At 39.2% G+C, this 24,544-nt stretch overlaps 1 protein-coding gene across 1 annotated transcript in view; it reads left to right on the forward strand.

Annotated features, from left to right (window-relative positions):
• Nucleotides 1-4,852: 4,852 nt before the first annotated feature.
• The window catches only part of MRPS9 (mitochondrial ribosomal protein S9), a 34,282-nt gene continuing 14,590 nt past the window's right edge, over nucleotides 4,853-24,544 (forward strand). The window contains exons 1-5 of the mRNA XM_061472623.1: nucleotides 4,853-4,979; nucleotides 11,853-12,032; nucleotides 20,290-20,352; nucleotides 20,443-20,473; nucleotides 22,796-22,875. Coding sequence (XP_061328607.1) covers nucleotides 4,902-4,979; nucleotides 11,853-12,032; nucleotides 20,290-20,352; nucleotides 20,443-20,473; nucleotides 22,796-22,875 — 432 coding nt within the window. The 5' untranslated portion in view covers nucleotides 4,853-4,901. The remainder of the gene's footprint in view (nucleotides 4,980-11,852; nucleotides 12,033-20,289; nucleotides 20,353-20,442; nucleotides 20,474-22,795; nucleotides 22,876-24,544) is intronic.

The following is a 24,544-nucleotide window of genomic DNA, read 5'->3' on the forward strand; positions in this document are numbered from 1 at the left end:
AAGCAAAGACCTCTGGCTATTTTTGATTTCCCTTTACTGCCTCTGTGTTCAATCCAAATCACTTTCACTATAAAATGAAATACAGTACCTCTGTATTTGGTGTTGTTATGTAAATTTGTTTTATTTTTATATTTGATAAATACTGTTGGAATAATGATTCTTGAGATCTCTCTCACAACAGACTTGATTGACAGCCCCCTAAGTGGTGTGCCTTTTATAGCGTAACATAATTGACAACCCTTAGGTAGCTAGTGTATGCAGTCTACGAAATGGAGTGTGCTCACTCCACATTTGAAGAAAAGTAGGTGCAATGAAATCATTGCTCTTATTACCAGGTTTTTAAAAACAAAATTTATGCGTTTGCATTTAAGAAAGCATGACTTCTGGATATATCAGCCTCAAGCCTTTCAATAGTGAGGAAAAAGATCAATGCAAACCAATTTCTATGTCAAAAAGCACGCACATGCCATAAAATATCTAGAAATTACTTAACTGGAACAGAGCTAAAATACTGCTGAATTCTCTGCATTTTTAACATGCATTATTTTTTTTTTCAAACACATACTGATAACTTCTGAAACCTAAAGCTTACTGCCAAGCCACCCTTCCCTGGAGCTCTCCCTAGCCAAAAACTCAAGGGTTATTGTTGGACAAAAGACCTGGGTGTTCCTAAAATTCCCTGGGTCTAAAGAGAATCCAGACAGTGCACTTGGTTAGGCTCTGAGAAATGTTCTCGGCATGCAGATGCTTTGTCTAGTATCCTCAGACTCTGCCACCTAACCACTTGGTCCCTGGATGAGCCCTAGTGATTGCTGTCCCTTTTGGCACTGGTGCCCTAGAACTTGAGCCAAAATACTTACAGTCTAAGCAAGAAAGGCACAGGGTAAAGCGAACAGAAAATAGTTTTTAAGAATAACAACTTTAGTTCAGAATTCAAAAGCAATTCTACTATTTTATTTCTGTTTAGGGAAAACATTAAAAACACTTAGGCATCTCTTCAGAAGTGGATTTAGATTATGGCATCCTGCAAAGTTTTAACTGTCTTACAATTACTTATTTTGCCCTCTGTTTCATGGAGACCCCTTTTCTTGCACCCCCTCTACTGCAGATTAGCTTCTTCTGTTGCATAGCAGCAGAACCTGCTACATTCTCTGTTAAGTCCTGTCCTCTTCTGCATGAGTTTCTAAGTATGTCTAACATACAGCCTTCAGCTTGTTGCAGGTCAGGAGACTATTAGAGAAGTATCTCTGTATATTTCCACTCTTCTGTAAGCATCTATAATTGGCCACTGTTAGACTGAAGCCATTGTGCTCAGTGGACCTTTGGTCTGATGCAGTACTGTCATCCTTGACATCTTTTTTGTCTGCAGCTACGACGCAGTAAGCTGGAGATGGATCCATACATCTCCATCACTGCCACTGGGACAGCTGTTCCTCAAGCAACTGTTTTTCATATTATCCATACCAGTAACCTTACCTCATGCTATGTACAAATCCCAACTCTAATTACGAAGGGACACCCCAAATCTCACTGCAAAACTGTATGTATTTAGGTTGGTAGTCTAAGCAATCAGCAAATTTGGACAGAAGCTCAGCCTTCGGTTTGTGCTAAATAATTTGCCTCTACTACAGATGTGCCCCTCAGGCTGTCCCCTGACCCATGCACATGGCAGGCTCAGCAGAGTTTCCTTATCTTGCATTCAGTGATTTTTTAATTCAGAAACTACAAGCTCTACCATTATATTTGTGTTAGTACTCCAAAGCTTCCATCATCCCAAATTATATGCTTACCCTTATTACCTAAATCTCAAAACAAAGCAGGTAACGTGCTACAGGCAACAGTCCCCAGTTCTGTGATTACACAGAGCATGATTGGCAAGTTACACGAGTATATGGATAATCAGGTTCACAATTTGAACAAGTCCCTGGAGTCGAACATTGCCCAGCTGTGCTCAAAAAGGACATTCCTGCCACAAGAGACTAAAGATCCTCAGAGGGCTTAGTGAAGCATCAGGGTAGTTTGCATGGATTAGGTAAGCATCTACAGTTTGTCAACTAAATGCAAAGATAGAAAGAGAAGCCCCTTGGAGTTAATCTTGGATAAGCAGATTAAACATGGTTTCCCTGCATTTCCCTCTAGCTCTTAAAAATCTTAATAAACTTGACAGAGGGATGGGGATGCAGGTTGACTGAGCATGTAAATAACTTCTGCTCATTTTTATCTTCTTGGCTTGTGCTAAAAACTGATTTTGAAGTGGCAAACCCAGACTCCTGATGTTCAAGCAGAAGTGACAGTCCTTCCGCAGGAAGGAATCTTTCTGGGACACATTAACCGTGCCCACCACAAAAGTATGTTTTCTTCAAAGCATGCTAAGTAATAACTACCTACTACCACATTTAGCTATATAATTAGTCGAGAAATGAGTCATCCAGGCACCTCTGTAGTGTCTTCCAGGGAGAAGGAAGCCAAGGTAAACTCTTTGGCAGCAGCAGGATGGTTGGGAAACATACCTGGAATCTGTGCAAAAACCTTCCACCTTTAAGGGGCAGCCATTAACTTTAAAGGGCTGACCTCTCTAAAGATCTGAGAGGGACACAACATGGCCCTTGTAATTAAATGCTGGACTCCACATGTACCATGGTCTCCATTCAGCAATTTGTGAGAACAACTTTGTAACCTCAGACTGAAACTGTATGAGCTCACACATCATTGAAAATTCTCCCAACTGCAAAATCATTTAGGTTTATTTCACAGTGGGCATAGGAGTAGATAGATTTAGGGAGTCAAGGGAGTTGCATTTACATCAACGAGTTCTCAAGTATAAGTGGATGGAATTTTATAGGTGGACCTTCTCCTGGAGTTTAACTGACAATTAATTATATATGGCAAATAAGAGCTGTTCACTCCAGCAGTGCTTTGTTTCTGTAGAGCTGACAGGGGTGAGAGGTAACAATTGCTCAGTGCTGTGAGGACTGAGGAGCTCCTCCACCATTGAACAAAGCCAAGCTGCGGGGTGACAGATGGCAGATGAGATTCACCACGGGCCTTCAAGAGGCCATGCCATCTCTGGCTTTCTCCACCCCTTCAGCTCAGCTGGCTGCTCTGGGAGGTGGGTCAGTGGGACTGTGACCCTAACCTGACCCCCGTTTTCTCTTTTGGAGAAACAGCTGGCAACCAAATGACATCCCTATGCATCCCGTGAATGAAAGCACAGCTGCAGTTCCCAGTGCTTGGCCAGGTGTGCACAGGAGAGAGACACTCCACTGCTCTTCAGTGCAGCATTCATTGTGTTCACATGTATCCATGTCAATAAAACTACTGACGTTTTCATTTTCACAGCTGGTAACCACAAGAATAAATGCACCTTTCCAGGCAGCTTCTCCTTGACCGCTCCACATGGGTGACTTCCCTTACCCACAGACAGTTTTCTTATGCCCCATTTTACATCCCAGAGAGAAAATCATCCTTATGTCTGCATGGGGCAAAGAAAGCGTCACCCGTGAAAATCTGAAAAGAAAAACAAACCTGGAAAAGCAGAGATTCATTTCAATAACTGCTCTTAGACAGAAGGTCCCCATAAGTCTAAAGTAGAACTTCCTTAAATTAAATTTTTAATTATTTTCCACTTTTCCTGTGGTAGAAAAAACTACTGCCAAAATCCAGTCACCTCTAAGGGTATATACTATGCAATTTGTGGAATCATAGAATGGTTTGGGTTGGAAAGGACCTTAAGGTCATATAATTCCAACCCCCTTGCCATGGGTAGGGACATCTCACACTAGACCATGTTACCCAAGGCTCTGTCCAACCTGGCCTTGAACACTGCCAGGGATGGAGCATTCACAACTTCATTGGGCAACCATTCCAGTACCTCACCACCCGCACAGTAAAGAACTTCTTGTATCTAACCTAAATCTCCCTGTTTACTCCTTGTCCTACTGCTACAGTCCCTGATGATGAGCCCCTTTTCAGCATCCTTGTAGGTCCCCTTCAGATACTGGAAGGCTGCTATGAGGTCTCCACACAGCCTTCTCTTCTCCAGGCTGAACAGCCCCAACTTTCTCAACATATCTTCATACAGGAGGTGCTCCAGTCCCTTGATCATCCTCGTGGCCCTCCTTTGGACTTGTTCCAACAGTTACATGTCCTCCTTCTGTTGAGGACACCAGAAATACACACAATACTCCAAGCAGGGTCTTACGAGAGCAGAGGGCCAGGATCACCTCCTTCCACCTGCTGGTCACACTCAATGAAAACTCTCCAGCTCTCATAGTTCAACATCCAGATTAACATCACCTTGGGAAGTGACAGTATTGATACCAACCCCCACTCAGCAAGAGACAACCGCTGCATATCTAGAAAAATGGCATTTTTCCACAAAAAAAAAAAAAAATCCAAACCCAGTGCTAGGTGAAATACGCTTTTAGCTACAACTCTCCAGAGTAGCCGTGTTGCAGGGACGCGCTGTGATTTCCAGCGCTAAACAGGAATCTTCATTAAAGCCTCTTCCTTCAGGGGCAATGTTCACCGGGGCAGGGCCCACCTTAGGTGACAGCCAGACACCAGGGGCCTACTGCTGACCTGGTCCCAAGTTAATGCAACTTATAAACCGTCCTTTTAAACATCAGCCTGAACTTTAATAACGCTGAAGCGTTTCACCGTTCAAATACAGTCCAACACCCGCTCACAGCCCACCCACGCGGCAGAAGCTACCCTGCTTGTGAAGGCGGGCGGGCCGAATGACCCGGTACGACGATGAGGTGGGGAGAGCAGCGCGCAGGCGTAGCCCCGCCCCTTTACCCCCGCCCGCCAATCGGTTGCGCCGGGGCTCTGCGGCCGGGAGCTTCCGGCCCACGGCGTGCCGTACCTTGGCGTGGCGGCCGGGACGGGGAGCCGTGGGTATGGCGGCTACCGTTGGTCGCGTACTGCGGCTGGGAGGCCGTTGGAGCGCGGCGGTGCCGGGCGGGCCGCGAGCCCAGGTGAGAGCCGCCCCGTTGTGCGGAGCCCACTCGGCTCTGCCCGGTTGCGGACGGCTCCGTGCGGCGGTAGGTGGCGAGCCGGAGGGTGGCGCGGGAGGGCCTGGAGCGCGGGTGTCCCTGCCGGGGTGACAGTGCGGAGGTCCCGGTTGGGCCGGGACGTGGTGCTGTTCTGGCCTCGGCCCTGCCCCCGGGCCGGCGGGGCTGCGGCCTAGCGGCCGCCGGCGGAACTGGCTCCGAGAGGAGGCGGCGTTGGAAAGGGCGAGAGCCGGCGCCTTGTTTCAGGTCGGCCCTGCCGTGAGTCGAGCTTATCTTTCTTGATGGAAAGCGTAGTTAAGACCTGATTTATTACATACGTATCTAGAACTAACAGGGCAGTGCATAGACTAAAGCCAACACAAAGTTGAATTATCAGAGAATGGTTTGGGGATTGGAAGGGACCTTAAAACTTACCTAGTTCCAAGCCTCCTGCCATGGGCAGGGACACCTTCTACTAGACTAGACAGTAATATGTTAGGCTGATCGCCTTGAATTGTGTTCGTTCAGCATGTAAGTAGGAAATGAACCCTTCAGTTCCTGTGACAGGGAGAGGAATGTGCTCCACAAGTATGTTAACTTATGATTAAACGGTGTTACCCCTTTGTTTTTAGAGATATTGGTGTTCAGCTGATTGATGTTTAATTAAAAAGCTTGGTTGCGGTCACTATTGAGGACAGCCACTGTGTTTGTGCAGTGGTATTTGATACACCTGTATGTATATTTAATCAGTCAACAGAAAGTGGATAAAAAGGCATGCTGGTAACACTTTCAAATTACAGAGTAATTTAGGATAATAGGGGCTGAAGAACTGTTCGGTGACAGAACTAAACCAAGCTGTGGAGTAACAGAAGATAGATGCAGTAAGGAAATGAAAGGTAATACTGGAAGGAGCAATTTGACCTGTTTATATTGGTTACTTCTAGATTAGCTTTATCCATTAGGGATAAAGACCTGGTGCCCATCTGGATAGCTCTGTATACAGCACAAATACATCTGCTTAAGTTGTGCAGGGAATGCGAAACAGAGTAAGTCTGAAAATATTCTAACATTTGCTTCCATTCTCAGAGTAGTTTGTGTTATTTAGGTTATTCTTTATCAAAGGTATGATTATGACAATAACTTAGATTTCCTGGCAGGCACCTGCTTGAGTTTGAAAAGGATTTGTATTGTAAATAAGGACATGATCTCGAAGGAGGAGTCACTGTAGAAGGCAGGGCTCAAAGGGGCCTTAAGAGATCATTTGCCTACTCCTCTCACCTTCCCCCCCCCCCCCCCCCCCCCGAGGTGGGGGTGGTATCAGTACCTAAGTCTGTAGTTGTATGCAGATCATCTAACTGTAAATGAAAGGAAACAAGAAAGCTAGAGAGGGACATTTTCCTAAGAGCAAGCAGTGGCAGGACGAGGGAGAATGGCTTTTTAGGTGTAAGGAGGAGGCTCTTCACTGCACTGAACAGGTTGCCCAGAGAAGTTGCGGCTGCCCCATCCCTGCAAGTGTTCAAGAGAGGTTGGATGGGGCTTTGAGCAACCTGGTCTAGTGGAAGGTGTCCCTGCCATGGCAGGGGGGTTGGAACTGTCCAACCCAAAATTCTTTGATATTAAGGGATCTAATGGGAGGCAGGGCCCAGGAGACTTTAGGAACTCTTCCTTCCATTGGGTGTAGTTAACCTGTGGAACTCTTTTGAGGATGTTTAGGAAACTTAGCATTTATTTGAATACAAAAAGCCACTTGAGAAAACTTGGAAGAAAATTCCACTGAGGACTGTTAAAAACCAGATATCAGAATGTCTTTGAACTGCAGATTGCGGGAAACTGGGGAAGAGCCCTGGGAAAATGGTCAGTACTTGTTTGTCATCTTGTTCTGCCTTTGATACTGGTTGCTGTTGAGTACAGGGCAATAAGTTGATGTACTGTTATTCTCACCTGCAATAACCATTTCTCACACTAACCACTTACCTACCCTTACTGTTGGGGGAACATTTTTTATGATAACGATCCTAAAAATCTCTTGCTGGAGTTTAGTTCATTACTTCTTGTCTATCTTAGTGGGGGAAGCAGTTCAATTTCTTGGGATTTTTTGTTGGGTTGTTTTTTTTTTTTATTTGAAAGTGTCTCACTTAGAGAAAGTGGGAGAGAAACTTTATAATTCCAGTTCCCTTAGCCTTGACTGGGCAACAGGATTAGTCTCTTGTTCTTCAAATAAGCAAATTGCAGAGATTTAACACAATTTCTAAAGAGAAAAAAAAATATCTAGCTTAGTTGCTGTTAGTCACTTCTGGTGTGATTGAATAGCTGTTCTCAGAAGATTTCAGAGTACCATGTGTGCTACTTAATTTGATCGGTTCAGGTACCTTATCTAAATCTCTGTAGATGGTATATGTACTGATACCAGAAAGAGATGGAAGCACTTTGGTGACTGCTTTCAGAACTGCATACTTGAATGGAGTAGCTTTTTCTGCAGTTGTTAACTAAGCTAGAGTTGAAGAACCTGTTGGCGTTTAATAACTTGTGCCTCAAAACAACCATATCTAAATTCTGTTCCCAGTTATGTACATCTGACCACTTGCCATGTGTCCATACATTTAGAGCTGTCATTTATTTCCATAGTATATAGTATAAGCAAACCTTAATATGCAGGTTTGGTCAAATACACATAGAAAGTAGATTTTCCTGGGTGGGGGAGATGCAGTTTTACAATTACCTGTCAAGAGGCTTTATTTTGAGAAGTTTCTTCTGATTAAATACTTTGTGAAACTGGGTATAAAAAGTAATATAGAATCATTTATGCATATTTGCTGACACCTTGTGATACTTCCTGAAGTGTTTTACAGAATGCTCCTTAAAATGTAACCCTGATTCTGATTCACCTAATTATTTCATAGGCTGACTGAAATCTGAGATTATGTAAATACTGTTTAAGTAAATAAAACACATTTTTGTAAAACAGCACACTAGAAAGCAGAAAGTCACCTCTTGAATGAGATGTAATTCTTTAGAAACTTGGGATGGATCTGAGCATTTACATTCTATATGATTGCTACATAATGCATGTTTTTTCTTGTGCAACAAGTGACTAGAAGACCACTGTTAGTGTCGTGTCTGCTGGGTTCAGCAGCACTAACTGTGCCAGTAATTGGAGCAGTGGACACAGGGCAGCTTTTGTCCTGCATGCTGATGTGGTTCTATTGCTTCAGTTCCACATCTCTTACAGAAGTTCTCTCCTAGGGATAACTTTTTGGTGCAGATTTATGCGCTCTGTGATTTTGGAAAAGGCTGTGGTTGATATGTGCCAGCTTAGAGCATAGAAGCAGCATGAAAATGGTACAACTGCATGTGTGCCATCATTTGTCGTCATCTTTTGTCTCTGTAAGTATCTGTTGTTGTCGAATGGATGATGTTTCTCTTGACTTAAAGGCTCCTGTCTCTGGTTCCCCTTTCCTTGCATTCCAAAAATATAGGAAGCTCAATTCTTCTATTAGTGATATGTGGTGATGTATCTATATCACTCTAATGAAGCAAATTCAACAGCGCAATTAAAAGGTTCTAGTTACTTATCTTCTTGAAAAAAATAGGTTCAAGAAGTTGAACTTGTCTGAAAATGCCTTTTTCTTTTCCTAAGGCAAATTTTATATAAGCTGGTTTTCCATATGTTTATAGTCTCCTTCAAAATCAGGATTTGCCAAGCTGTCTTAATGCTAGGTTGCTTGGGAAGGAGTTGGAAAGAGAGGGTTGGTACCATGGAGCTGCATCCAGAAGTAAAGGCTTTCCCTTCTCCCCTGTCCTGGCAGAGTTTATTATTTCAGGGCTACTGTTAATAACTGTTATTATGTAAAAAAAATTGCGAGGCTGCTATTTGCAGTAATGCTTTATGAAACATGTAAGAAGTGAATGCAAGCTTTCAGAAAGCAGGGGAGACACTTTCTTTTTTTGACTGAATGCCAGAAGCATTTAGCTGTGCTTTGCAGTTCTTGCCTGTGCCACCCATGGAATAGTACTCTTATCCCAGAAGAGGTACCCAATGCAGTAGATACTAATTTGCATAAGAGGCTGTTTTCTAATTATGAACAGTTTGTGTGTCCAGGGACTTTTGATTAGTGATGAATTGAAACTAGGGAAGAATATGAATAGCTTGAGGGAAGGAGGACAAAAATGAGAAAATTACAATAGAAATTGACAGGAATAAGATGAAAGCAGTCTTTTTTAAAGTATTCCATTTAAAGCATAGCAGAGAGAAAGCAATTTTGGGCCACATAATAAGGAATCATATGTTCATTAAAAAGAATTACAAATAATTAGTTACTATTAAGACAAGTAAGACAGAAGATGAATTGAATTCTTTCCTGAGGAGTGACTAGGAGAGAAGAATAGAGAATGTGTGGGCATACCGCTGCTTTCCAAGGAAATCACCAGAGCCTTGCCTGTGAAAATCGTGAACATTTTAAACTTTGATTGTTTTTATTTTAATTTTGTATATGTTAATGTAACCTCACAAAAAACATGAATTAAAAAAAGGGGGTGGGGGAGCAAACCAGGACTAGCATTGCATATGATACATATAAGGTGTGGAGAAACAAATCAACAGCAGGCTCTTCAGCACCAAATTCTGCCTTGGAGCTGTTTTTAAATGTTTTCTGGCAGAGGTATTGATGACTTTTCTGAGGAGCATACCTTGAGGGGCATATCTTTATCTATGTCAGGTTGTAAAAGCATAGAGGGTCAGTTCTTTTCATATCATATGACCTTGTTATTCCAAGATTACTTTGGCAGCCGTGTCAGACCTTATTGAATTCATAGGACTGATCCTGCAGCACAGGCATGTACAATACATAGATTTAGGGCAGGATATTGTAGTCTTTATTCCAAACCAAAATTTTAAGTAGGGTTGTTAGTTTGTGTATTGAAGCTGGAGACACTCCTGGACAGGTAATTTTACAGATGTGTGTTTGATCAGCCCATCTTGGGCTGCAAGATATCCAGAATACCAGCCAGGCTCTGTGAAAGTACAAGAATATCTGTGTTTCATTTCCTGCTCATGTGGGTCTTGACTATGTAATAGAGGGCACCCAAAGCTTCTAGTCACAGGAGAAGTTCATGCAAGGTAACTCATATTACAAACAGAAGGTGGAAGTTTGATCCACTTTTGTTTGTCTTGCAAATATATCAATCTAATCTTTTTTTTAATGAGACATATATAATTTTGGTTACAGCTGGGTTTGAAGATTACGTTGTATTAGTTACAGGAAGATAGCAAGTATTTTATGCTGCTCATATTAGCTTAACGTGGAATGGGAAAAAAATCCGTCAAAATGGTCAGCATGTCTAAATTGTGACCTGGAGAAGATGATTCTTGGGACCTGGAGAACACTGAATTGTTTCAAATACTAGCTTTATTCTGTTCCTCATGAGGACTCTAACTAGTTTGCTTTGTTGTGTGTGTTTGGGTTTTAATGTTTGGCTAAATGCAGACTGGGGCTGCAGCTCCAGGAACAGAGGCAATTTAGTAGTTTGCTGAATGAAGGTAAAGGGAGGACTCCTCCTTTACTTCATTGCTCTGAGTTGTATGTGGTTCAGCCACCTCATTTCAGCTTTGTCTCTTCTCAGAGCCTTCTTTGAATTGCTTGAACTTAACCAGCTCAGCTGAGGAGTGGCCACTCGCTGGGAGGGAGCAGAAATTCTGCCACATGTAGGGACCTGAGCTGCCTTGCAAAAAAGTCTGAGTGCCAGAAATGGTGCAGGGCAAGTGAAGGGAATGGAGGAAAGAATGCTGGTAAGGGCAGACTATAGGGTGGGCTCGCTCTGCCATGTGAAATGGCACTGCCTGCTCACAAAGCCGGGCTGTGTCATGTTGAAGGAGCTGGAGAGAAGTGTTTCAGAGTACTGTGTTGTGAACCCAACTGGGCATTTTTCTGATTCAGAAGTGATTCTTTTCCTGTCTTTGCTTTTCTGTCTCACACAGCTTTTTCACTTGCAATTCCTTCCCTCCTCCCGCCCACAGAAGACCACACAAATAATCAGTTCTCATTCAGTTTGTGGAATAATTAAGCTGCAGAGGACTTTAATACTAACGTTGGAGAGACAAAATAGCGCATAATATTGGCAATAGGCCAGAATTGGGACATTATAAGTAACTATGTCAGTGAAGCTCCTGTTTATCTGGCAGAGTGCTTGATTGAAGTCAGTCAACTTAACTACTGATCATCTTGATAGAAAAAAAGCCAAACCTATATCCCACAAAGATCAAATGACTTCTGAGCTGGAGTGATGCTCAGTAGTATTTGTGGTGAGACCTACTAGTTTTCTGATTGTTCTGCTCGAGATGGTGAAATAGCTTAAGAACTATTCTGGCGCTGTGAACAAGGACGTCCATAACCTTCCCAGAGCCTTTAGCACCATTTGTACAGCCATGTGCTTCTGAAAGCCAGTAGAGAGCTGCCCCACAGATTATTTTCATATTTTGTTATGGGATGCCTATAGGTGAAGGCAAAACCTGTGTATTTACTGATAGATTTTTATCTAAAGACTGTGTCTCTTGATCAGTGCTGTGTTTTGCTTCTGCTGGATGTTCCTGACATATGATACATTTCTTTCCATCAGAAAAATCTTCAGAATTAATTGTAATATGTGAAAATGTGAACTTTTAGAGTGTGTTTATCTGTTTATGGGCATTAAACAATTGGAAGAAAATGGTTTCATAAGTAACACTGCTTTATCCAGCTTATTACAACAGCGTGTTGAATCTTGTTACAGGTATGAATGGCTTGTTATACTGTTCATGTTATTTAGAGCTCACTGTGCCAAAAATATAAAATTAATCTCACTTTTTTTTTTTTTTTGTGTTAGGTGTTAAGGCTAATCTGTACCACTAAAGCAGTGCAGAGAAAAAATGTAGGAGCCTCAGGACCTGAAAAGTACACAGAGGAATTTATTAAAAAACAGATTGAAGAGTTCAACCTAGGAAAGAGACATTTAGCCAACATGATGGGAGAAGATCCAGAAACTTTCACCCAAGAGGATATTGATGTAAGTACAGTTGCTCTGTTGGAGAAGTAATTTACTGTAGAGTTTCAGATATCAAAAGCACTTTACTTCGGCATGAGCCCCTCAGCTCTCTGTGAATTTTAATCAAACTGTCAGAATAAGAAAGAATGCTACTATACATTGCAAACATTGTGACTGTGAATAGAGATTCTAGCCCTGCTACCATGTAAGGTCAGGCATCATAGTCTAGAGCTGTATACCATATCTTGCTAAAGCACAGTAGGTTCTTTTTGAAAGTACTAATGGATAATACCCTTCATCTGAGGTTGTAAGAGGCACTGTAAAGGTTTATGTAGCACTTTGAAACATTTACCCACAGTTTCACCTGCTGTGTATACTTAGGTCGGGTTTTCTTGTATGATACTGTAGTTGTGGTAATGCAAATTAAATTTTATAGGATGTTTTACAACTAACACTCTGGTTTGGCTTAGAGATTTTAATACAGACATGAATTTAAACTTGTCTCAGTAGTTCCAAACATACTATTTTACTGCCATTCCTTCTGACAACTGATGGATGGGTGGCCTCCTCTTTCTCTGTGTCATTCAGGCTCATGTATAGATATGCTCCCTTTCACTTAGAAAAATGTTTTGTTGCATGGATTTTTAAAATTTTTTATGTCCCAACTGGTCTTCACTTCTGTCTTGTTTTATCACGCATCAATTGTAGGGAGGAGAAATGTCATTTGGTGGCATTCACTCTTAGGTGAAGCTGTGTGAAGTTTCATGGCCGAAGCTTTGTCTGTACAGCAGCAGCACTGTTACTATAGCCATGGCAGCACAGTATATCAGCAGGGGCCTTGGGGTAGACATAGTAAGGTGGTATGTGCAAAATGAGAGGTGTGTGTGGTTTAGCTTTTTCAGAGTGAAGAGTTTCTTGTGTCTCTCAGTGGCAAGATTCTGTTAGCATAGCTGTGTCCTCACAAAAGGTCTTGACAGCATGTTTGTCCCAAGAAAGATCTAAGTCTGTAGGTGGTGATACAGGCTAATTTCAAATACATTCGACAGGCTTCAAAACTAAGTTTTGAAAACTCCAAAAATAGCCAGTAGAGACACACAGTTACTGGCCTGCTGGGAAAACAGCTGAAATGACACTTGAGTTTTACAAGATACCAGAAAATCCATAAGGGAAGCTTGACTTCAAGTCGCAAATCCATAGGAAATCAAGCTTTATGAGTACAAAGCTTTGCTCTAATACTGTGGCTACTTTCATTCAGAATTGTAGATGTCACTTTGCTCTTCTACACAGAAGTGCCAATGCAGAGACTATTACAGTCTTGGTGTAGAGTTGATAAGGTCCTGTCTGCAGTAAAAGTATTCATCGAGGCATCTGAGTCAGCAGTAATAGCAGCCTGTTTCTTTACATTGGCTTTGTTATTTCTGTACAGCCAGTGGAAGTTTCTTTTCCTGTATTTTTCAGATGTTTGTTTCTTCCCTTTAATGATATTTATCTTTTTGAGTTACTTTCTCGGATTCATGCACAGAGCTGCCACCAGAATACCTCCCATGTTAGTACAGTACGATGCTGCTGCTAGTAATTCTGTTTGCTTGCCCAAAAAGCTAATAGTAGGAGAATGCATCAAACTGCAGTCTGGCTTTCTTCCTTGATAAGGTCTAGGGAGAAGGCTTACAGATGGCTTACAAGACTGCAAGAAACTGAAAATGACCAGATCTAAGTAGTGGTTTCTTCTTTATGAATCCACAACGCTGATGGTTTGCAAAAAATTAACTGAGCTTCATCATTAGTAAAAGCAGATACATTCTAGAAACAAGTTTTTACAAATGCAGTGCAGGTGACAGGTATGGGACTGCTTTGCAGTCTATCTCTGAAAAGATAGAGAATTAGAGTCAAAGGAGTAATGTTTTGTTTGGTGTTACCAAGTATCTATGGTACATATTTAATTTCTTCGTGTTCTGTCAGGTGTTGGAAAATAATTAGTGTGTGTAATAGTGTCTGCTATGCATAATTAAATTTCTGTTATAAAAATATAAAAGCTGCTAAAGCACTGGCAGGAGAATTATCAAGCTTTACATTTCATAGTAATAATTCTTTCTGATGAGTGCTTATATACCTCCATGTTTTCTACTGTTAATCAGCCTGTGCAGTGTATTTCTAAAGTAGACATCACAGGATTCTGTTCTTCACTGGAGTTTTAGGTATAGCTTAGGGAAATCTAAACCTTGTGAAGTTCTAAGCAGGAAAATAAGTTGACTTATTTGCTAATCCTTCTGGATGTTGTGGAAGCAGAATCGCCTCATACAGATGCTTTTATTTAGGAATGAAAAGTTAAGCTGTGCATTACAACTATATTTTTGGAGGAGAAAAAAAATCCAGCAAATTGATATATAACTCTGCAGAAGTCTACCAATTGCTTTTTAATTGGTATTATAGACCTCACTCTGAAGCTAGGATGTTTTATTCTCCTATGTGTGAATATGTGCTATGAAGTTTTTCTAATTGATTTGCTTTGCCCATTCCATTTGATGTATCATTTTTCACAATATTTCATAATTTGTGCTCATTTCTAATGAACAGAGTCGTTAGGACAGGCATGTCTAAGTACAACTGACAGCTAACATTAGGTGCCAGATGCAGTTTATAAAGCTATGTAGAACTGCAGAGAACAGTTTAAATAAATCAGCACCTGTACATTAGTCTCACTTGCTGGTAATTTATAAGCGAATCAGTGGAGATGACATTTAGGTAAGTCATTGATCAAGTTAACAGCTGCATACCCACTGCCCAGCTGGGATAACTAATTAATAGAGATTACAGTCCTGACCTGGTGCTTTTCCCCGGTTGAGTCTGTAATCCTTTTATTTTGTGATTTAACTTTAACTTATGGTTATAGTAAATAGCCCACCTTCATTTTCCACTGTCAGTTCTGTTCTACTTTAAAGCCCAGAAATCGAAGTAAGATTAATACACAAAAAGCATCTTAATCTTCATGACCTACTTATACCCCAGTATTTTTTTTATTCATTTTTATGCAGTCACTAAATGCTTTCCCACATGTGAGCTCATCATAAAGCAATACTCTTTCCACATAAGAGTTAGTCAAAAGCGAGAGATCTGTGCTCATTTCCTCTTGTTGTCTGCCCTGTGACTCAATAGATTATTCCATCTGCTTGACAACAGTTTTGAATCTAAAATATGTATTTATCTTCACTAGCATATATATTGTTGCAAAACTCTCAGTAAGGTTAACTATGAAAATGTTAAATGTGGAGAAACTTCATTCCTCATAGGGTATAGTTTTGTTTAATAAATGAAGATTTTAATTAAAAAATAGGTTGTATTCAGTTGCTTTTAAAAGTGGTTCAACACATCCGATTTCTAAATAACATTCAAATTTTAGTAACACAGTGTTAGACATGAATGAATATTGGCATATGTGAAATGTCAGAAACATTATTCAGGACAAAATGCAAATGCATACCTGCAAGAAGTGTATTGTCCAGCATTGTGCTTACACAAAATGCTGGATTATTTTAAATCATTGAAGCTAGAATGCTCTTTTCAACATTTTTATTTCCCAGTGGAGCCAAACTCTGCATTAGTATTTTCTTGCTCTGTTTCAAAGTCTATCTGAGTTGATGACTGCTGTATTCTTTTCTTTTAGCTCCTTTTCATATTGACCAGAGTTTTGAAAAGTTGAAATGAAGATAGCAATAGTGACTGTTTCTTTTAACAGGTTTTTGGTATTTTTGTGCTCTGCAAGCTCAGGACAAGATGTTAATTTTTGTTTTGGAATTACTAGTATTAATGTAATAAAAAAGGTGGGGTTTTTTTTTTCATGTAATGCTAGCATTTCTTATTTCCTCAAGTGATGGGTTTAAAATGATATGTCGCTGTGAAGTTGAAATTTCTTTCTGTCCAAACCAGAACTCGGATAAAGTGATGAATAATTGGGTGGTTTCAGTAAATGTAAGTAGTTAACTGTTAGAGAAGGATTTTTGTTTTATAAGGCAAACTTAGGTATGTCATGGATTATTTTTTTTTTAACCTTTGTTAAGTAAATAAAACCATTTCAGAGTTAACATTTTATGTCCCATGCTTTCATTCAATCCTCTTTCTGCCTCAAATATTCTGGATTTTGGATGCTGAAAAGTTTTAAAGTATACTGTTAGTGTGGTTAGAAAGGAAAACAGCTGTTCCAGCAAACATCTCAGTCTGAGAAATGCTGAAGTACAGAGGCTAAATAACGTGATTCAAGAGGCAAGGTTTAAGAAAAGTGGCTCTTGTGTGATCAATTTGAGGAGTAGAAGAAGCTGAAACAGCTATTGCTCAGGTGTTTCATTAAGCGTGATGGTGTAAAGTGTCACTTCCCGCTTCAGTGTTTTGATGATTAAAGTTTCGTGTATATTTAAAAAAGAATGAGCTGGATTCTTGAGTCCCCTTCCAAAAAGGATGCTGTTGCAAGGGAACCCCAGGGTAGAGGTTTGATTTTGTTTTTTTTTCTTTTTCTTTCTTTCCTTGTTCTCTACAAAATACCTTTTCTCACTGGATGTTACTTAGATAACCATCTTTGCACAGGATTCAAGCAATGAAAATCACTGGAAGAATGTTTTGAGCTGTAGATTCAACAAAAGTATGGGAAGACACTTGGGCAAGATTGATTTGCCCTGCCAAGCCTCTCCTCCTTACGGCAGGTTATTTAAGGACTGAACTGTTTCTCCTTCCCCTATCCCAGCATGACTCAGTCAACTCTATCTGAATTAAAGTACTGAATTCTTCATTTCTCAAGACTTAAGGAAAAAATAAAAGTAACCCTTATTGACCCAGCTGAGCTTGTTTGATTCAGTCTGATGTTTAAGAAGCGAATGAATAAAACTTCTTGGCTTGCAGATAGGTAGGAATGGAAGGAGGATCAGAAGTCAGAATGTGCAACATGCAGTGCTGGAAAGATTATTTAATGAACTGGTTTGCATGTTTGAAGGACTGCCAGATATATATTTATTTAATAGGGATGGAAGCTTCTTCTCATTATTCAGACTGGCTTGAATTCAAACTTACAGTTGCAGGTGAAAGACATTGTGCTCCTGTGGGCAGTATATAGACTCAGTCCATCCCTCAACAAGTAAGGATATAATAGGATTCCTTTCAGTTTGTTACAGGAATGTTAAGTTCACCAGCACAGTTTAAAAAATGTCTGAAGTAAGCCATGTTGTTACTAACATGTAGTCATTACTATCTGCTATTTTTAAAGGTGTGACTGAATTTCCCGTCCCCCTTCCCCTCATGTAGAGTACTATTAGAGTTTAAAAACGCACACTTTTAAATCCCAAAAGAAAATGGCTATTTTTATTTTAGTAACTCATAGCAGAAGCAGGCTGTGTCTTTTGCACCTTTTTCCAGTAGTTTGTATAATGATTTTGGGAAACGCTATTTTAGCACTAGGTATCAGGATTTTTAATTGGGTTTCTGCTGAAAATAATTATGGATGCTTCTTTTTTTTGAAGGTTGTGTTTTATTTCCAAAGACAATGGTAACAGTGTGATTTAACAAATGGAATTGTGAAATGGCAGTCCTGAACCTGTGGAGGCTAGAGTAAGGTGAATGAACCTTGCATAGCTGAAATGAAGCATATAGTTCTTGGTCATATTCAGCATTACATTTCCTTTCTCATCAAGAGTTCAGGTCAAATTAAGCACTAAAAGGAGGATATGGGGCACGACCCTTAAACTGAAAACCACTCCTGGAATGGAAGACTGCAGCTAAACCTAAAAGGCTTCTTGGGAACTTTACTGCTACCATTTAAAACGTTGATTATAAAGTTTTAAGAGGGTCGTTCACCTGCTTCTTGTATGTTCAGGAAAATGCAGAATGTGCAGTTAATTCTGTATGGAATTTTGACTTGAGACATGGAGATTCCTGAAAGGAAGCCTGTGTTCCAAATCTGAAGACATTGTCAAAAGATTTCAGGAAAATATTTCATGGTTATTTATGTGCTCCAGCTGCAGTTTGGAGAGACTAATTCTGATGCCATTCCTAAGATTGTTCCACCATCTTATTTTATTGCTAGTACACATTAGTGTTGAGAATTACAGGTTTTTCCAAAATGCTCCTTTTCTACAAACCAAACATTTGCATGGACAAAAATCAGCTTCTATACATGAAGTTTCCGAGAGGCTGACTGATACGCTATGTTTTTCCTAAAAGTACAGCTTGAGGACACAGCTATTTAAAATTAAGGAGAAACTTCTGAACAAAGCTGTTCTGTTGTGTTCCAGCATAGTTCCTAATGGGAGGTAAAGGCAAATACCCCATCCTTGATTACAGTTCCATAAAAAGGGAGAAGGAAGGAGGACTTTGCTTTCTTTTTATTTCAGAACAACAAAAAAGTGAATTTACAAAGTGAATATTCTTTCACTAGTTGTGTGGAGAGCTGAAAGTAGATGGTAGGATTTTTTGATGCAGGGTTTGTTTATGCTTTGGTGTGAAAGATGCCAGTATACACTCAAGCAATATAAAATGCACTTTCTAGAAGTAGAAGGTCTCCAGTGGCAGCCACTCTATTCATTATAAATGTTAAATTGTTGTATTTGGCATTTATTAAGGTGTCACAGTTACAGTAGCTGGTTTGACTGAGATTCTGGAAATGCTTGTATAAAGACTATGTCTTAAGTGCACACACAGTCAGTCTCAGTATCGTGTAATAAATTCTGTTAATATATTATATAAGGTGTTTGTTTAACATCATTTGGCTCACAGCTGACTTCTCTATTGTCATCATAATTAATCCCCATTTGTTCATAAATAGGTGTTCACCTACTGTGTGTATGCATAAAATGCCCATTGACTAACAAATGGGAATACAGTAGTCACTAAGAGAAACAAAATTACCATTTCATAAAATCAAGTTAAGCCTTTTGTTTGCTTCGGAATTCTCAAAATTTCTGTTCAGGCTGCCAGTGGGGGATTAATGAAAGTAATAGGTTAGGTCTTTTTACACTCCATGCATATTAAATCAGTTGAAGCACTGACAAACCACTCCATGTCCGTGGAAAAAAATATCAGCAAGCAACAGCCTTAAGGTAACCTAACCAACAAAGAGCCATTCTTTTTAAGATTTTAAACTCTGATTTTATTGTAATTCTACTTTTCTGTACTGTCTAATGGAAATATAAACAAGACCACTGCCAGAGGGTTTTATTCAGTTAGCCACTGTTACTGTACAAGCACAAGATTTCCATCTTAAGCACTACTGCTCACTGTCTGAAGTTGGCTACTCTTGCCAGACCCTTGCCTCTGGGGGTTTTTGATGGCTAGCTTTTTCTGTTCTGTTTTTGAAAACAAATGGAAATAAACAGCTCTCACAAATGCATACTTTTGCTTTTTTAAATCATGTTTTAGTTACGCTGCAGAGGGTAAGTTGATGTTGAGCAGAAGTGGATGTGGAATATTGGTATACCTATTTTACTTGTTGGAGGCAAATACTACTAACTTCATACATCACATGAATAGTGGTAGATACTGGTTAAGTAAAAGCAAATGATACACTTTGTGAAAACAGTGGTAAACAATGAGTGTGTAATGAATGTCATGTTTTTTGAATTGTTTTAGCAAACCCTTAGGTATTTAAGAAGAAAGATGTTCTGTAGCTCTGTCTTCTGAGCAGTGAAAGTTCAACAAACATTGTAGTGATGCACAGCAGTTTCCAGATTCAGTGGTTAATAAAATGCTTATTTAGGCTATGTAAAATGTCTTCTACTGCCACTACAACCACTGCTTTTAGACTTCTAGAGAAATATATGTAGAAATTGAGATTCTAAGTGCATAAAACTTTGCTTTGTCCAGCTGCTTTAAGTAAAATTTCCATGCTTGGTCTGTTAATGTATTTTCAGAAAGATAAATGTTGTGATTTCCTCTAGAAGTTGCAGCACGTGAAATTTTTGGGGAAAATCATTGTGTATATAAAGGTGGTCTTTGCACTAGAGTAGTTTTGGTAAGTTACGATAAATGCATACCATAAAAACTAAACTGAAGGAGAAAATTCACTTATTCTGATACAGTAGAGTGCAGACTTCAGAATGAGGTTTAACTTTTCCTGAGGATTCCTATGGAAATGGTGTGCTTTTGAGCACAGTACATGTATGTCATTCTTCCTTACTGGTTTTGTTGCTTGCTCTACAAAAGTTATGCTGTTTTTTCCCTATGGGAAAGTACCTAAGAAGTATTTCCATGATGCTTTTTGTGGGAAAAAAAATACATATATGATCTCTCTTTTTGTTTTCAGAGAGCTATTGCCTATCTCTTTCCTTCTGGCTTATTTGACAAACAAGCCAGGCCCATGATGAAGGTAGGATTTTTCCAGATACATTTCTAAATAACTGTAGTATGATTTTAAGTAACTTTTCTCTTTTGCTGATGTTTGTTTGTTTGTTCACAGCATCCTACTGAAATTTTTCCAGAGCAGAGGAGTAAGTGTTCATAGTTTGTTGTTTTATTATTTTTATTGTTATTGTTATTATTATTATTTAGAATTTTTGCATGTGTATAATTTCTTGTTTTCACAGGTTTACCTTTTTTTCAATGTTCCTAATAACTGTTAAGACACAAGCAGCAGAAGCCTGATCTGATATTCTAGTTTTCAGGATAAAAAGTACTGCTAGATTCTGGAATACCAGTGTTCTTTTCAGACATCTTGTTAACTGACTATAGATAAATGTTTTTTGTTGTTTAAAAATAAACAATATGTAGGATGTCGTGCAGAATTTGTTGAAGTCATGGGGAAACCTTTTGTTGAATTCAGTAGCTTTCTGTCAGAGCTGTCTATCACAGGCATAAAATATTCATTAATACTATTTTAAACCAAACTTTTCCTGATAAATTCATTGCTCTAAAAGCTTAGAAATTACAGCTTTGAAATTGCCAATTGAGAGAATAGGAAGAGTTTGCCTCGGTTTTGACCTGAAAGGTTTAACTCTGCACTTGCATCTGTACTGTCTTTGGTCTTGCTCCATACATGCTGTGTGAAGTCCCAGTTGTCAGTGATATGCCAGTGTGGTGGTCAGTGAGAATTTCACTGAAACTGCCAAATTAATTTGACGTAGAGCTGTGTCAAAACCTGTTGGCCACTTTTTACTCATGTTTAGAATGAACTAGTAGCATGGGTGTGAAATTCTACATTCACTGACCTACATGAAATGTCGTTCATTTCATCAAATGAAACTCTACGTTCACCAAATTCTACATTCAGTACAAGTCCCAGATGGACGCATCTAATTATCAGTGGATAATCTATAGTGGATATCTTAGCATTCTCTAGCCTTTTCCTGTTTGTGGAATTAATTGATACTTGGTATTTTTGAGGCTTTGTATGTCTTTTAGAAAGCTAAATTATCTGAAATTTTTGTATTTCAGATTTCAAATGGTGTCATAAATTATTTTCAAATTTCATAGTATTATGAAGTGAAAAGTAGGAAGCAAAAAGGTAGGAGGGAGTTAGTCATTATGCAATTTCAAGAATCCGAGGGCTGTTTTACAGCAGAACTAAACTACTATTCTCTATGTTATCGGGACTAAAGAATTCTTTGAAATACTAGCTGTGTCCTGAGGAGTGTAAGGACTAATTAGTATTAATGTGTGTATTTGTATTTATATCTAAAAGTAACACGTGCAACTAAGTATTTATTTTAAGGCAGCTTTGTCTTGTTTACGCATTACATCTTTGGTAACTTTAAAGTACAAAAATGTAAATTTATACTTCAGAATATTACCTGAACAGTAATTTCAATGAAATAGACTTTCATGGAAAGTCTGTTTCGCTGCGTATATGGAAATTCACATATTCCACTACTAGTATGTGTGGATAGAAGCCTCTTGTAGTCTTTCTATTCTAGTAAGTTTGCATCTTTGCGGTCAGCTTCTACCATATTATGTTTTAACATTCTAATGCAATACATATCATGGTTCTTGGAGTCTTGTCTGTAGCTTATAGATAGCTTCATTTGAACTTCAGTGGCTAAAGTGACTTGGATTTTCTCTACATTTCAGTTGTAAAGAGCTCTCAGGTTATTTTTGTCGCTTCAACGGGAAAATGTCTTTTTAATATTTTTTTTTCCCTGTAAGTTGATTTTTTTTTTTCCTTAAATAATATTTTTTTTTAAAACCTGGATGTGTTGAATTATATGCAACATACTTTTTCATGCTGAATGAATTATACAAACATAGGATTGGTCTTCGTATTTACATATTCCAAGCGTATCAACATGAACAAGTCCTAAAATCATCCGGTTCTGATACAGCTGTGTTACCTGCAAAAGACAATTGTATGAATACTTGGTTTAGTTTAAAAGTATTACACTAAAAAGAAATTTGCTCTGGGTTTAAAGCACCATTTTTCTAGAGCTGTTAATCTTTCACAGTCATTATGTAGATTTCAGTCATCTCTTAATTTGTATTTCTTCCTATCCTAAAATGGATAATTCTGTCTGTAATGCCAACTATACAGTCTTTGAAAGTTTATTTAGGAGGTACATGAGGGATTCCCTTGTGTTAAATGATATTTAGAAACATTCTATTAAATATTTGGTTATAATTGCAGGTGGAGATTGGTTTTTAACAAGCTAGTCTAGATCTTTAGATTTCCAGACAGGTTGAACACCTGTAAAGTGTCTTTGTTCTCTGATATTTAAAAAGGTAATAGGTATTATGAAAGAGGTTTAGAACTGCAATTAAATACAGAGGATTTTATTTGGTAAGTGTATATTGCTTTCTTGTCCAATCTTGCTTTTCATTAGAAATCCAGTGGGGAGAAGATGGCCGACCATTTCACTTTCTCTTTTATACTGGAAAGCAGGCATATTATTCATTAATGCATGTAAGTATGTTTTAATCTGTAATAAGTAATGCTAGATCCCAGTCAAATATGTGTTATTCTAGAGATGCGTATCGGGTGCTCCTGAGTTTACTTATGTTTTCACAGTAGGCCTTAATATCATCACTTAAGCTAAATGCAGTGTATATTTTTATGTCACAATATCCATTATTAGTGGTGTTTTTATATCATAATTAAGAGAGCAGACCACATAATAGTTCTCACTATTAGTTTTTGGTTTATTTTACAGTTCTCGCTGTGGATTAGGTTTGAATAGTCCTCATGCTTTCTTGTAGGCAGTATCTGGTTAGCAGTGGTGAATGCATATACAACAAAAATGCCTAGTTTTAGGAAAATTCAGTGTAGAATAGAAAATAGTTTGTTTTAGTTTGTGGGTTTGTTTTCGTGTTGTTTTTTTTTTTTTCCCCCTTGAAGGGCAAAGCTGTAGGAAATGCTATTTGTGCTGACATTCAGTGTGAAGAAAATTTGCATTTAAACTGCTTAATTGATTTTTCTAAGACTCTTCCATTCATGCAAACTTAAGGCTTTTTCTGATTAGTATGGTTCCAGGAGTAAAGGATCTGCATCTGTTTACCTATATGAAAAAAGCTGTAACTAATAGAACATCACTAGACCCTGAGTCTTAATGTGTATGATGAACAGACATTTCATATCTATGACCATCAATGATGCCAGCATTGTCTCTCTCTTTAGAGGAGTTTATAGAAAGATGTGCATGTTTCTTTCATGTATGTAGAGAAGACAAAAGAATTTATAATGTATGCAGAAAGATTTAATTGGACAATCATGTCAGATTTTGTTTCCTCATTAGATAGTCTTAGAAAGTTAGTTCTGTGGTGAGTCAGTTAGCAAAAAAATAAGCTTCATGTTCTCAAATTCAGTGCACAGCTTTACTGAGGGTAGTGTTTTTAGTGGAATTATCTGATATTTATTTGCATTCTGCCTACCCAAAGGACAAAATCCCCACTTGTCAGGTACATTTATTTCTTTGGGAGAATAAAACCCACCCCCCAGTCCCTCAACCCCCCCCCCCCCCCCCCCTTCTTTTTTTGTTGTTGACCTTGGGCAAATGAGCTTCTTGCCCTGGCAGAAATGAAATGAATGATAAATGTAGAGTGTGTCTTTGCTGAGTAATGGAGCTGCAGCATAGGCTTTCCACAGAGGTTTTCTCCTGCACAGCCTGAGGCAGCCCGAGGACCCCTGCTGTTCATTTAAATAGGTATGTCAAATCTGCCTCGAAACGCCGCTGGTTTGATCTGTGGTAATATTTGTGAAGGTTCCATATGGACTTGAGCCCCCTGCAGTGCTAAGAAATAATGTACAACGCTTCATGGTGCAGACGCAAATTTTCTCTGAAAAGGGATGCAATGCTGCGTTTTAGCTGTCGGAGAGGATGATGGAGCTGATGCGCTAGGCCTGTCAACTTGTTACACGGATGGGTTGCACGCAGCAAGGCTGTGGAAAATCTGTGCCTTTTAACTTTTCTACTTAATCACGGTTGTAGCATTGCCTTTAGACTGTATGCTACATTAATTCTCTTCCTGCCTTCTGCCTTTCATCCCAAGTTTCACGGAAAAAAAGTAAAGCATGCAGGTCTTGTAGAGGAGCCTTATCAAACAGCTGTCATCTGACAAGCCATTTGCATTTGTTT

This window comes from Pezoporus flaviventris, unplaced genomic scaffold (assembly GCF_033815535.1).
Source record: "Pezoporus flaviventris isolate CSIRO_AGI_PZ_B2104156 unplaced genomic scaffold, CSIRO_AGI_Pfla_v1 ptg000072l, whole genome shotgun sequence".
Classification (NCBI taxonomy): domain Eukaryota; kingdom Metazoa; phylum Chordata; class Aves; order Psittaciformes; family Psittacidae; genus Pezoporus; species Pezoporus flaviventris.